At 46.1% G+C, this 15,143-nt stretch overlaps 1 protein-coding gene and 1 long non-coding RNA gene across 2 annotated transcripts in view; one reads left to right on the forward strand and one right to left on the reverse strand.

The window, feature by feature from the left end:
• Nucleotides 1–15,143, reverse strand: part of Crybg1 (crystallin beta-gamma domain containing 1) — a 53,443-nt gene that overhangs the window by 35,721 nt on the left and 2,579 nt on the right. Inside the window, exons 2-5 of the mRNA XM_052163010.1 lie at nucleotides 9,531–11,829; nucleotides 5,348–5,395; nucleotides 5,145–5,263; nucleotides 855–1,014 (exon numbers count right to left, since the gene is read on the reverse strand). Coding sequence (XP_052018970.1) covers nucleotides 855–1,014; nucleotides 5,145–5,263; nucleotides 5,348–5,395; nucleotides 9,531–11,829 — 2,626 coding nt within the window. The remainder of the gene's footprint in view (nucleotides 1–854; nucleotides 1,015–5,144; nucleotides 5,264–5,347; nucleotides 5,396–9,530; nucleotides 11,830–15,143) is intronic.
• Nucleotides 10,171–14,709, forward strand: LOC127669145 (uncharacterized). The gene is made up of 3 exons (XR_007974319.1): nucleotides 10,171–10,269; nucleotides 10,436–10,494; nucleotides 14,425–14,709. It is a non-coding gene; the product is annotated as an uncharacterized LOC127669145 (long non-coding RNA).

A 15,143-nucleotide genomic window follows, 5' to 3' on the forward strand; every position in this document is an offset into this window, starting at 1 on the left:
TTTATTTGGACTCATAGGTCAAAGGTTATTGCTTGGATCTAAGGTGAGCCTGGATATCACTGGAGCATGTGTGAACAGGGCGGGTCACCTAATGGCAGCCGGGACACAGAGACAGAGAGATTCAAATAATATTTTAAATCCACATAAAATCTGAGCTGAGCTATCAACTAAACTATTTCTATACTGTCTTTCTGAAAGAAAATGCGCTAAAGTACTTAAGGAAAGTAGAACTTCGTGTAGACATAAAATACTAAGCAAGGGACTGGAGGGAGGGGTCAGCAGTTAGAGCATTTGCTGTGATTACAGAGGATCGGAGGTCAGGTCCTTGTACCTATGTCACTGTCTCAGAGCCACTTGTAATTCCTGCTCCAGGGAACCTCAGAGCCTCTTCCTGCCTCCATGGGCACCTGTGCATACACACACACACACACACACACACACACACACAGAGAGAGAGAGAGAGAGAGAGAGAGAGAGAGAGAGAGAGAGAGAGAGAGAGAGAGAATGACACACAGACATAAACAGAAATAAAAAATAAAGTAAATCTTTAAAAAACCAGTCTGTTCATGGAGAACTCCCGGCAGTCAGGTTACTTAGTAAGCTGCTCCTTTTGGGTGGGAATGGAACTCAGGGTGAAAACTGTACCTAATGGATTTATCATGAAAATGTCTAATGATTATACTGTTTCTTTTCTAATTGACTTATGATATACAAATATTCACACTATTAAACATATCCACAGAGTACCAATCAAATGTTTTTTCATTTATTTCATAAAATGATTCCCTTAAATTAAAATTATCTCTGACACTCATCTCCACGTGCTGAATGAAGTCCGCATTCCCGTACCCTACCTGAACCACGTGTCGGATGGAACCGATTACTACAGGTTTATCAGACTCTGCTTCTTCATCCAACATTTCCTCTGTTCCCCAGAGACTAGAGAGTTCCACTTCACCTTCTTCTAGAGCGAGCGAGTGCCCTTCAAAATTGGCTTTCTCATACAAAATCCAACTGCGAATAAAACACAGAAAAGGCATTATCTGCTAGAGCAAGGAGAGGGGTGTGAGTGTTTAGTTCTGGCCAATACATATTGTACAACACTAACCAGAAATAGCATAAGCTCTTCCCCAGGACCCAACCTTACTGGGTTTCCTGAAGCCTCAGATAGTTAAAACAAACAAACAAACAAAATCCTCTACAGGTATTTTGGAGCATGTTTGAGCTATCACTGTGATAGAGTGACCATGTCATCATGTCATGGAACTGACAGGGGACACTGTCATATGTGCTCTCTGGATGAACTCTCCCCTTTCATGTATGGTATCACACATTTCTCTTAAAGGTATTATAATGTATACATCACAGTTGAATCAATGGACACATTGATATACAGAACTATATGTTAACAAAGAGGAGTTTTGAAAGCCTCTCCCCAGAGCACTAAGGAAAACATCACAGTGAATGGGGGTGCACACCTTCAAGAAGCCATTAAGAGCTGCTGGGGGGAGGACTGGTGGGGTGACCCAGTGGTCATGAGTGACAACTGCATCCGCAGAGCACACATTTTGGGTGGCTCAACCCCGTTACCTACAGTTCTGATGCCTCTGGCTTCCATGAGTCCTTGCACTCATAAACACTAACACCACCTAACTAAAAAGTAAATCGCTACAACTAAACAAGAAAAGGTTGCCAAAGGGAAAGTAACTGTCCTGCTACAAATGAAATTATCTTGCAAAATTTGTTTTTAACATGATTTTCACTCTTCTCATTTGATAGCGAAAGTACACTTTATTTTTTCTAATGAATATGTTCACTATTGAGAAAAACATATTAAAATATTAAAAGCCCTGTTAGAAAATATGTTGTATAATTAATTAGAGGGCGATTAAAAGAAACACAGCTAACTTTTTCAGTCTTAACTCGGCCTGGTGTATCCAGCTGCTGTCCCAGCTACTCCCGAGGCAGAAGGATCACAGGTGGGGTGTGCAGTGAGCGCCAGGCCAGGCTGGCCACTTGGCAAGATGATGTGTGAAAAAGTAAGAGGCAGCTGGGGACACAGCTCAACAGCTGAGGGCTCCCCTCGGTGGCATGTGTGAGGCTGACCCACAAATTACCCAGAAATGTCTGGTGCCTGCTCTCTTGACCCCAGCATGTGCGTACAAGGCGAAGACGGACACAGTACTCTGATTTTCTTTGCAATTGTTTTTCTTTACTGAACTTCCTGTGCATTTCTGAGAGACAACTCAACCAGCAAAAAAATTTTATAAGCTGTCGAAGTATCTATATTTTCACTAATCTCTTAATCAAAACTAACTTTTGTCAAAAATTGAAGATTAAATAACTACAGATCACTTCTTCAGTGAAGGCTCAGGAAGTTATTTATCTTTCCCGTACAAGCTCATTCGGTTTATTGATTTATTAAATGATTGCTTGGGTGTGGTGGCACATGCCTTTATTTAATCCCAGCACTGGGAGGCAAATAGAGACAGATGGATCTCTGTGAGTTTAAGGTCTGTCTGCTCTCCATAGAGAGATCTTGCCTCCAGGTTTCAAATGTGAGCCACGACATTCAATAGAGGTCAGAGGGCAACTTGTAGGAGCCAGCACCGCGTGCGGCCTAGGAATGGAGCTCAGCTTAGAACCAAGCTTAGTGGCAGGCCCCTCTACCCACTGAGCCAGCTTGCCAGCATGTGTGCGTGCGTGCATGCATGTGTGCATGTGCGTGTGTGCATGTGCGTGCGTGCATGTGTGTGCATGTGCGTGTGTGCATGTGCGTGCGTGCGTGCATGTGTGCATGTGCGTGTGTGCATGTGCGTGCGTGCGTGCATGTGTGCATGTGCGTGTGTGCATGTGCGTGCGTGCATGTGTGTGCATGTGCGTGCGTGCATGTGTGTGCATGTGCGTGCGTGCATGTGTGTGCATGTGTGCATGCGTGCGTGTGTGCGTGTGCGTGCGTGCATGTGTGTGTGCACGTGCACGTTTGAGATTGGGTCTTGCTACATAGGACCAGGCTGGCCTGGAACTCAGAGCGACTTTCTTTTCATCTCTCGCGTGCTGGGATCACAGACGTGAGCAACCACGTGCAGCTCTGTTTCACTTTGCTAACTTCGTTTAACCACATACAGGTTTAACAAGTCACACCTGACCCATAAATAGAACAAACTTAATTGTTTTGTAAGATTTATTTATTTAATATATACGAGTGCTTTATCTGCTGGTATGCCTACACGCCAGAAGAGAACACCCAATCCTATTACAGATGGCTGTGAGCCACCATGCCGTTGCTGGGAATTGAACTCAGGACCTCCAGAAGAGCAGATAGTGCCCTTAAGCTCTGAGCCATCTCTCCAGCCCCAACAAATGTAATCTTTAAAATATAAGCTTTACTTATTTTTACTTGTTTGGGCTTTTGTGTTGTCTTGATCTGTATGTATGTCTGGGTACTTGCACGCAGTACCAGCAGAGGCCGGAGGGAGATGTCTGATCTCATGAAACTGGAGTTTCAGATGGTGCTGAGTCACCTGTGGGTGCTGGAGACCAAACCCAGGTCCTCTAGAAGAACTAAAAGTGCTTCTTGCTGCCAAGCACTGCTCCAGCTTCCAAATGCATTAGCTCATTATAGACCCGAGCCAAGACCATATTACAGGTCCCATTCTGTCTAAAGCAATGTTATGTGGAGATATGTGGGGAGAGTAAGTTTGTTCTACTGTGTTTTTATGACTTGTCTATCATAAACATGTATCACTTTTATAATCAAAACCATGTTAGTTAGATGAGTTTCTTATCTTACCATCAACAGTGTTTAAGTCATTTATGCTGATAAAGGCACACTCATAAATAAGTAAGCAGTGAGGTCCAAATAGTAATTAAGAAAGCTAAACACCCGTGGTAAGCTGCACCTGCAGTGCACCCTCACACCAGCTGTAAGCTGCACCTGCAGTGCCCTAACACCAGGTATAAGCTGTACCTGCACCAGCTGTAAGCTGCACCTGCACTGCACCCTCACACCAGCTGTAAGCTACACCTGCAGCACACCCTCACACCAGCTGTAAGCAGCACCTGTAGCACACTTTCACACCAGCTGTAAGCTGTACCTGCACCAGCTGTAAGCTGCACCTGCACTGCACCCTCACACCAGCTGTAAGCTGCACCTGCAGCACACCCTCACACCAGCTGTAAGCTGTACCTGCACTGCACCCTCACACCAGCTGTAAGCTGCACCTGCACTGCACCCTCACACCAGCTGTAAGCAGCACCTGCACTGCACCCTCACACCAGCTGTAAGCTGCACCTGCACTGCACCCTCACACCAGCTGTAAGCTGCACCTGCACTGCACCCTCACACCAGCTGTAAGCTGCACCTGCAGCACACCCTCACACCAGCTGTAAGCAGCACCTGCACTGCACCCTCACACCAGCTGTAAGCTCCACCTGCACTGCACCCTCACAACAGCTGTAAGCTGCACCTGCAGCACACCCTCACACCAGCTGTAAGCAGCACCTGCACTGCACCCTCACACCAGCTGTAAACTCCACCTGCACTGTACCCTCACACCAGCTGTAATCTGCATCTGCACTGCACCCTCACACCAGCTGTAAGCTGTACTTGCAGCACACCCTCACACCAGCTATAAGCAGCACCTGCACTGCACCCTCACACCAGCTGGAAGCTGCACCTACACTGCACCCTCACAACAGCTGTAAGCTGCACCTGCACTGCACCCTCACACCAGCTGTAAGCTGCACCTGCAGCACACCCTCACACCAGCTGTAAGCAGCACCTGCACTGCACCCTCATACCAGCTGCAAGCTGCACGTGCACTGCACCCTCACAACAGCTGTAAGCAGCACCTGCACTGCACCCTCATACCAGCTGTAAGCTGCACGTGCACTGCACCCTCACAACAGCTGTAAGCTGCACCTGCACTGCACCCTCACAAAAGCTACACCTGCACTGTACCCTCAAAACAGCTGTAAGCTGCACCTGCAGCACACCCTCACACCAGCTGTAAGCAGCACCTGCAGCACACTTTCACACCAGCTATAAGCTGTACCTGCACTACACCCTCACACCAGCTGTAAACTGCACGTGCACTACACCCTCACAACAGCTGTAAGCTGCACCCGCAATGCATCCTTACCATCCTCGGACAACTTTCACTAGTATCACTGGAGAGAGGCACCAGGAGCTGCAGTCCTGGATGTCCCCAAACACCTCGATGCACTCCTCAGAGACGTCAGGCTCACTGAATATCACTACCTGCAAGACAATAGAAATGGCAGCGTTCTGTCTCCTTTTACCAGACCAGGAGAGGATCTGGACTAGAAATTAGAATAACCTTACCTTGCCAGGCCGGGGATTGAGTTTGTTGTGCGCACTTCCTCTAAGAGTCTGCAATCAGAGGAACGGAAATGTGGTCAACAGTTACTACATTACAGGCTGCTTGCCTCTTCTCCGCCTGAGATCCTTTAAATCAGAACATATTTGCTTCACCGTTTATCAGCACTGAAGCTGTCTACCTTGCTTTACACTCAAGTTATGCTAGTGTTCTTTTTTAATTTATGCGATTAAACCACAAGATTTTCCAAATGAATTTGCCATTACAATGTCTACTCATTTTAATGTCTAGAGTATTTCCAGCAATACTAGAAAATTTGGGGCCCAAAAGTCATATCTGTGCTTTATATCCGTTCACTGACTAAGCACCAACCAGGAGACTGCATGTCAAAGAATCTGAGAAATTGCCAATGTAAAAAAGAGGAGGAGGAGGAGGAAGAGGAGGAGGAGGAGGAGGAAGAGGAGGAGGAGGAGGAGGAGGAAGAGGAAGAGGAGGAGGAGGAAGAGGAGGAGGAGGAATGGAAGAAAGGAAGGAAGGGAAGAAGGATGGAAGAAATCAAATCTATCAGCTACTTATCTAGAAAGAGCTAAGTCGCTTGGTGTGTTCATATACACACCCTCATTGGATCTATAAACATTGTGTTGTCACAGTAACTTCTCCATCATGCAACAAGTACTAGTCTAAAGGAAATGGTGCACAGCGAGGCAGAGGACCAGTTTCCTACAGCTGCAGCTACAGGAAAGAATGGGCAGAGTCACAAACCCAAGGATGTGGTGTGGTGAGCTACAGGGCGCACAAGGGCAGAGCACTCACCTAGCATGTGCAAGGCTGTAGGTTCAAACCCCAGAGCAGCAAGAGGAAAAAGAAGAAAAGGAGCCATAATACATTTCACAACACACACTGCACATGGTATTTCATTTAAGATTATTTATGTGCATGGGTGTTTTGCCCACATGCATGGATGTGCACTGAGGATCCTTTGGAAGTCAGAAGGTATTGGCTCCCATGGTGCTGGAGTCACAGTTGTAAGCCACCATGCCTTTGCTAGGACTTGAACCCGGTTCTCTGGAACAGCAACCAGTGCTCTAACCATTGGGATATCTCACCAGCCCTGCTCATGGTATTTTTAATCTCCCCTCTTTTGATGGACAAAATACCTTTTTACATGGCTTTGGAAGTAACCATTACAAGATCACCTGACGAGACCAGTAAAACCCGAAATGTGTGAGATAAGTGGGATAATAAAAATAATAATTATACATGTAAAAACATTACAAAAGATGGCTCCTTGCAGGCTGGCCAGGGTGCCTCTCCCGAGGCCCGCCTTTGGTCCTACCCCTCACACCAGCAGACTATGACCACAAGGCCTGAGCAGGACCCCTGTGTGGATATTAACAACTTAGCAGCGTGTCCTGGGCTGTTTTGTGCACATGGGACAAGTCAGTAAACTGAAGGAAAGACCTAAAATTTAAAACAAAAATGAAGAGCTACGTTTAATATAAACTGCAATCAACAAAGCCTAAGACCCAAAGAAAGACATTTTGAAAAAAATTTTTTTTTTGGTTTTTTGGTTTTTTGGATTTTTGTTTTGTTTTTTTGAGACAGGGTTTCTCTGTATAGTCCTGGCTGTCCTGGAACTCACTCTGTAGACCAGGCTGGTCTCGAACTCAGAAATCCACCTGCCTCTGCCTCCCAGAGTGCTGGGATTACAGGTGTGTGCCACTACCGCCCGGCGAAAAATATTATAAAAGGCCTAGAAGTCAGTGAAATTCTTTATTTCTTTTATGTCATCTGACTTGGTTTCAGAGAGTAAATATTTTCTCCCGTTCCATGTGTGTGTGATATGCATGTATGTTCATGTGTAAGCACACGTGTATGTGAGTGTGGAGACTGAAGGCTGACTGTGGGAGCTGTTCTCTAGTACTTCCCACCATATATACTGAAGCATTGTCTCTTAATCGAATCCACAGCTTGCCAATAGGACTAGTGTAGCTAACAGGCCTGCTCTGAGGACCTTGTGTCTGCTCTTGCCAGCACTGGAATCACAACTGGGTCATGGCACATGCTCATATACACATGTGTGTGTGCATATGCACACAGACACACACAGACACACACACACACACACACACACCCTACATTTACATGGGTTCTGGGATCCGACCAGTTCTCATGCCTGCTGCTTGCAAGGCAACTGCTTTAACAACTGAGCCATTTCCCCAGCCCTGAGAAAAAGTAATTTTAAAAAATCAGACTTGTTATTTGTTAGCCAAATAACATGGTTTGTTTGTTTGTTTGTTTGTTTGTTTGTTTTTTGACAAGACCTTTAGGGTTTCTATGTAGTACAGGTGGATTTGTAAAGGTTGATGAATGAAGGTGGTCCAAGAGACCCCGGGGTAAGATCGCAGCTCACTCCAAAGGATGAAGCACAAACAAAACAAGCCCAGCACCAGTCAGGTCGAGTTAGTGAGGCTGTAGGGGACACAGCTCATCAGTGGTGAAGAGCTTATATAAACATGTGTGAAACTCTGGGCTCATTCTGCAGTGCTGGGGTGCAGTGGGGTGGCCCTGGAGTGAGGGAGGTTTGTCCCAAGAACCTTTCCTGGTGCCCCATGAGCTCAAAGCTAGTTTCACAGTAACAAGAGGTTGTCTGCCCTTCCTGAGTGAGTACGGGGTCCCCGGCACATCATTGCTCTGAAGGCTACGGGATTCATCCGTGTCTTCTAGGGGGTTGAGTTCCCACAGGAAGTTCTAATACAGATGCACTGCTCAATCAAACAAAAGCTCTTCTGAGATCTCAATCTTCAGAAGTAAATAGGTCTTCAGAGTCGGACATTAGGTGGAGCTCGGGGGACTCTTATGGAAGATATGGGCGAAGGATTGACAGCCCCAAGGGAAAACAGGAACTCCACAGAAAGACCATCAAGAGTCAACCAATCAGGACCCTTGGGGGCTCTCAGAGACAGAACTGAGGCAGGTCTTGCGCTTCCTATTAGCCTGCCTCAGGCTCCTGAGTGCTGTGATTGGTGACACGCCTCATCACAACTAGCCAACCACACCTTTTTAAAAAAAAAAAGCCTCCCAAATCACAGAACATGATGGGATTATTGCAAAAACCACCTCCACACACACTACAGCACCCTGCCCACTGAAGAAGGGCGCCAGGTCTTTTCTGTGGTCAAGTCTCCGCTTGCCTGACAGCTTTGCTCACTGCAAAGCAAGGTACATTCACAGTCTCCCTGAACTTAAATAGCAAGCTTGGAACCAGAAGGTCACAAACTCACAAGAAAACAATCCTGGGCTGGTGAGGGGCCCAGCAGCACACTGCGTGCTTAATACAAAAGGTTCTACGTTCAGTGTCCATCAGAGAGGAGACTTCAGACAGGCCAGAGAGGAAGAAATGGAAGCTGTATTTGCAGCTTCCCCTATCACACCGAGGGAAAGAACCACTGCAAACGACACTGTATGCTACAAACTTGAGGAAAACAAATTCCCGTTCAGGTACTTTCCCAACTGTACATATGACGCTTATGGAGAAAGAGTGAAACCCCAGAGCGAAGAGGAAGGAGAAGGGGGAATCCGCGGGCTGGGTGGGGCCTTTGCAAGCAGAGGAAGCTGTTTCACACATCTTGAAAATTCTAAATATAGCGCTGAGTGTTTTTTCAGAGGATACAAAGAACATGAGTCTTCTAGGTCTCTGAACTCTCAAAGTATCTTTCCTATACTTTGCATAGTACAACACTGACATACATCCACAAATGCCTTGAAACATGGAACTAATTCTCCCTGCTGAACGACAATGTCTCTGGGGAAGAAGTGTTGGTGTTTTTTTTTCTTGGACTCCAAGAGTTCCTTGTACATAGATTTAAAAGAACACGGTGGCCCGAGGATGGGGAGGTGGGGATGGGGTAGCCAGCGGTGGTGGTGCACACCTTTAATCACAGCACAGAGGCAGGTGGATCTCTGTGAATTCAAGGTCAGCATGGTCTACAGAACTAACTCTAGGACAGCCAGAGCTACACAAAGAAACCCTGTCTCAAAACAAAACAAAACAACAAAACAAAACGTACATGGTAAACAAATAGGAACTTATTGCACATGAACAACCCCTGTATAATACAACCTGAGCCCCTCCCTCACTGCCTCTAGGTTTAGAAACACCGCAGCTATATAAGAATTAGTACTTACCATAGAGTCTGATAATGACATTCCAGAAAAGGAAAGGCCTGGGTCATACCGGCTTGCTTTGAAAAGGCCCAGGAAGTCTGTGTCCACGCTCCCGACATTTGGCAGGTTTGACTTAAGGACACTTTCCACGCCATCGCCGTTCTTCAGTTTGGGTACGTCCAAAAGGTTGTTTTCTGGCAAGAGCAGGTTGCCCTGAGAATTCGCATCTTCCTTGCCTTCCTCTTTTTGTGGGTACTTTTCCATGTGGCCGGGACCCGGATGAGATGTATTTGAGGAGTTGAAATTGAAGACCTTTAAGGAGTTGTGGGGCGCGAGGTGTGGCTGTTCGTGGTCTGAGCCACAGGGCAGGCCACCCTCCTTCCTGGGCGCTGATGACTGAGATATGGAGCTGTTCTGAGAAGTGCTGAAAGATGTGCTCATTGTGTTGACTGACGTCACCGAGGGAGAGAAGATTTTGTCTTGTGGCAGAGAAGAAAGCATGCTTGAGAAAAGTGTGCTTTTTTCGAGCCGAGACCTCTTAACTCCAGCACCGCTGAGGTCCCTGTTCTCTTTTTCAGCTTCTGAGGCTGTCTGCGGTTCACTCTTCCCATTACTGTTAGCGTGCAGGGACTTGAAGAGGATGCTCTGCTCGGTGGACGCACGCTTGGCTCTCAGTTTGGATATGGGGTCGTGGTTCTGCAACAGGTGCAAGGCTGGTGACACCTCTGCCTGGCTTTCCTTCTTCTTCCCCAAACCAATGGTAAACACATTGGGATCAAACACCTTTTCCAAACTGTCCTCGTGAATGGGAGGCATTGCGAAGTGAGGGGCTGGAGAGTTCGGGTCCCTGGCCTTCTTCTTTTTCTGGGGCACACACACTGTACTGTCCATCTTTTTAATAATCTCGGTAAATTTTTCCATATCAGAAGAAGAATCCAAGACACTATCATCACTGTTAGCGGAAATGTTCAGAAGACTGGCGGGGGTAAGTGGGCTGGTCGCATTTTTACCTGGCCTTTGGGGGCCTTCTGAATGACTTCTGCTGCTGGGAGAGTGGGTGAGGCTGAACCCCACTGCCTGGGGCGTCCCGCTGCTGCTCTGACTGTGAGCCTGGATGGGCAGCGTCTTCTCAGGCCCCGTGTGTGTGACGTGCGGTTGAGACTGTGCCGCTCGCTCGTCTCTGTGATGGGTGTCCTTGGGTGAGGTGTCTGGTGTGTCTTCATGCTGGGGAACACAAGTGGTGACAGAAACCACTTCAGGCTCACTGCTGTGACAGCTTGGCAATTGTGCCTCTCTAACTTCAGAGCTTTCTGAGATGACCTGAGAGCTCACATCCTGGGGGTTCTCCTTGGGAAGCACAAAGGACCGGACCTGGACGAGGACTTTGGAGGGACACTCCTTCCCCATGGTTTCTGGGCTGTGCTCTGGAATAGAAGGAGGGCTGGTTTCTCCCCCTCCAGGTTTGGAGACTGGAGTTTTCTCAGTGTGAGGAGACTCCGGCAAAACACATCCATTGTGGTTTTCTGACACTTCTAGAGTAGTGCAGGGAACATGGCGTATGGGAACTTGAACACAGCCATCTTGGGGAGTGTCCTTAGAAATGGGCACAGAAGGTGGCAGAGAAGACTCCCCAGATGACTCAGGCGCTGCTGCAGGCTGTGAGTCAGAAAATGCACCCTGTGACTTTGGGGAAGGTTCTCTGGTATCACAAATGGCAGTGATGTCCGGTGCAGTATCATTTGTGTTGTTAAGGACAGGGCTTTTGCTGTCAGCAGCCTCTGGGTGGGCCTCTCCTGAGAGCTCCGGGTCCTTCACAGGAACCAGAGAAGTGGGCACTGGGTGGGAAAGACAGGCGGCGTCTGTTTGTACATCCAGTTTATCACTTTGATCAGACTCAGTGGGGAGGCCCTGATCCTTGGTGGGCTCTTCTTCCCCTCTTCTGGTGGCTGGAAGAATCTCTTCTCTGGGGACAGGGACTTCTACGCCTTTGCCTTCTGCAGACGGCTCCTTGGCCAACAGGCCATTCTGGTGGCTAGTTGACACGGCTTTCTTCTCGGGTTGCTCCATTTCTTTGGCCTTTTTGGCTAAGTTCAGCTTAGCTCTCCCAACAAACGTCTTACTGGAGGGAGGATTGTTCCTTGTGTTACGGACGTCGGGGTGTCTGGGGCTACTGTTAGCCCGCTTGTTTTCAAATAAGGAGATTTTGTTGGCTGTGTTTCCCTTATGAACTGGCTGGCTAAATGGATTATGCTCATTTCCCGAACTGTCAGGATTCTTCGGGGTTTTCAGATTTAGTTCCACATGTTTGGGTCTGGCAGGGCTGCAAGGACAAAAACACGAGGGCAGTTATCAGCCTGGTGTTAAGTGAACAACATACAAACCAGGCACAAATGAGAACTTCTTAAACAATCCTGCAAATGCTAGCAAGTATTTTTAATATGTAGCTTAATCTGCATGCGACAGATGAGATTATAAATCTAAGAAACTATTAATTTACCAAGTACTAACAGGCATTCACAGTGATTGGCACTGAATTGGCAGACATTACAAAGTATAAGGAACAAATTTAAATACTTACTGCCTTCCCATATTTTAAATATGCAGATTAATCCCCCAGACATTGATTATGTATTTTTACTTTATAGCAAAGTTTTGGTCACCTTTAGTTTTTTTGGGACAAGGAGTCAAGTGGTTGGGGCTGGCCTCGATCTCACTGCGCGGCTGAGGATGGCCTTGAATTCCTGCCTCTACCTGCCAATTTTTCTGATGTATATGTGTTCACTATCTGAAATTTGTAAAGTATATATTTTTATTTGTGTGCATGCATGAGTATGTGTACATATGTGTGTGTGTGTGTGTGTGTGCATGCACACATGCATGTGTGAAGTCAGAGACAAGCATAAGTGTGAAGTTTCTCCTTTGCTGAGACAGAGTCTCCAGGTCCATGAACTACCAGGTTTCTCCTGGCTCTATGCTCCATCTCACTACGGGAGTGCCAGGATTACAGATACACACTCCCATGACTACCTTCTCTAGGGGCCTCAGGTCCTTACACTGGATCCACGGAGCTGTCTCTCTGAACATGGAAAGTGTTTTTAAATCATTCATAAACTGTGCTCATCAGCATTCTGCCTCATTCCCAACGGTTTCACATGCATAAATATTTTACTAGAATGAAAATGTCTGTGTCATAGGACTTGCTTGGCTGCTTGCCTTTTGCTAAGAAAGAAGGATGAGTTAACATCATAATTTCCAGCATCCTAAGACTATATTCCTTGGAATTATACACAAACATTAGGAAAAGGCTAATGTTTTTTTACCATATGGCTGTACCGTAATTTGTTAACTGATTTTGTTAATGCATCGAGGATAGAGTCTCCAGTTCAGTCCCATTTCTTAGGACTAATTACTTATTACTGGGAATAATGCCTTTAATGTACACAGTGTGGTCTTTCATAGAAACAGAATGTGTTGTGTTGGCATTTGCCTGCCTTGGCCTCAGTCCTGGCTCTCACACTAATGTCTGCGTGAACTTAGCCAAAATATTTCACGTATCTGGCACAATGTTCTCTTTTGTGTCTGTAACTTAAAAGGTAACACAAAACAAAACCCCTATATAATTTACAACAGAATTTTTTTTTTTTTATTTTACCCAAAACTTATGGTTAAGGGAATTTTTGGAAGTCCCTTTGAGGGGGTTACACCGAGGGCCAATAGAGGCTCCCCATGGGACCAGGAGGCTCCCCAATGACTGCTTTCAGACAGAGCCACTCCCACTTTTCTGTTTTATGAAACATTTTATATAAACTTTCCTCAGGGCAGGCAGAGGAGCTTGTCAGTTTGTAGCTAAATGAAAACCACCGTTTGCTAAGTGCTCGAGAACTTGTTTAACTTGGTTTATCCAATGTGCAACTTGCATGTTCTTTTCTTTTTTTATATATTATTTATTTATTTATTTATTTATTTTATTTTTTTTATTTACATTGCAAATGATTTCCCCTTTTCTGGGTCCCCACTCCCCGCAAGTCCCATAAGCCCTCTTCCGTCCCCCTATTCTTCCATCCACCCCTTCCCACTTCCCTGTTCTGGAAGAAAGCTGGGGCTTAGAGAAGGTAGGTGACTGCCCTGAGGTCACCTGGCTGGTGACAGGCCCTTGGTTTGAAGCAGGAGCTCTTCTCTCAGAAGCCACATGACACTGTAGTGTGGTCAGACTAGACTAGCCTGAAGGAGCCCCTCAGCTGCTTTCCTTATCAGTGGTGTATGTGTGTGTGTGTGTGTGTGTGTGTGTATGTGTGTGTGTATGTGTGTGTGTGTGTCGGGGGATGGAGGTGGAGGGGATGGGGGATGGGGATGTTCACTAAGTTACCAGGTCCATCAGAAACACAGGGTTTGCGAATGCTGTGTGAATTAATTAACCTGTGTTAATTAATTAATAATGAGCAAAAGTGACAATCTGAGGAATCTTAAAAAAAGCAAAAGCTGACCAGCTAGCACAGGAAGAGGCCATCACTGAAGTGGACATCCAAGTGCATCTTGGGATGTGCAAAGAGAATGCCCAGGTGAGCTGGCAGCTTCCTGACAGGCAGCACACATCTGCTCATTAAAGATTTACACCAGATCAAAATACCTTTTACAACCAAACTCTCTACCATTAACCTGTGTTACCAAGAGTCACTGCAATTAACCCGGTTGGGGCTGATTAAAAGGCAGGCTCCTGTAATGCGTGTTGTAATGCCTTCATTACGATGTGAGGGGGTGTAAGGGGAAGTGCCTCCCTGCCTGCCTTAAACACAGCCCTTTATGAATTTCAGTATGAATTTGCGAGAGAAGGTGAAGAAATCATTTTCTGAACAGGATTAAGTCATTGTTTTTTAGTCACTACAATCTTTCTTTTTCTTTTTCTTTCCCAAACCAGGCTCACATCTGCAATCCTGCCATTTGGAAGAATAAAGCAGAAAAATGCCTTGAGTTCCAGGCTAGCCTTGGCTTCACAGTGGGTTAGGAGCCACCCTGGGCTACAGGGTGAGACCATCAAAAATCAATCAACCAACCAAACAGCCAAACAAACAACCAAACAAAGAAACATGTCAATATCTTTGCCTAAAATCCAGCCATAACAAAACTAAAGGGTCTGAAAGCCTCTGTCAGATTGACAGAAGTAGGCCAAAGAACTAGATAAAATTCTTAATTTTCAACTTCATTAGTTTGCCAGTTCATCACTTGTGTAAGACCGGCCAGTTTAAAAAGATGGGTGGAGAGGAAAAAGAATTAAAATAAAATAAAATAAAATAAAAAGACCGGTAGTGAGAAAAAAAAGAGAGAGAGAGAGAGAGACTTGGCACAGTTCTGGTAGGATGCAGACCCAAAGAAGAGTTCCATTGTAAGATCCCTTCCAGAATTTGTTTACTGATCCCTTAACAGTGTAACATTTCTGGTTTTTCCACTGGTGCCTTCTGATTGGATGACAGGTGGAGCGTCTAGCCCTGATTTAGTCCTGCAGCGTTTCTCCTGGCTAGGTTTAGCAGGTTTCTGTGTTCTGTCACACTCGTCTTCCACAAATAATGGGCATCATTCACTCGGGAAATTTTCCTGACGCTACCGTTACAGAATAAATAGCTGATTATGTCAAAGGTG

Source organism: Apodemus sylvaticus, chromosome 19 (assembly GCF_947179515.1).
Source record: "Apodemus sylvaticus chromosome 19, mApoSyl1.1, whole genome shotgun sequence".
NCBI lineage: Eukaryota > Metazoa > Chordata > Mammalia > Rodentia > Muridae > Apodemus > Apodemus sylvaticus.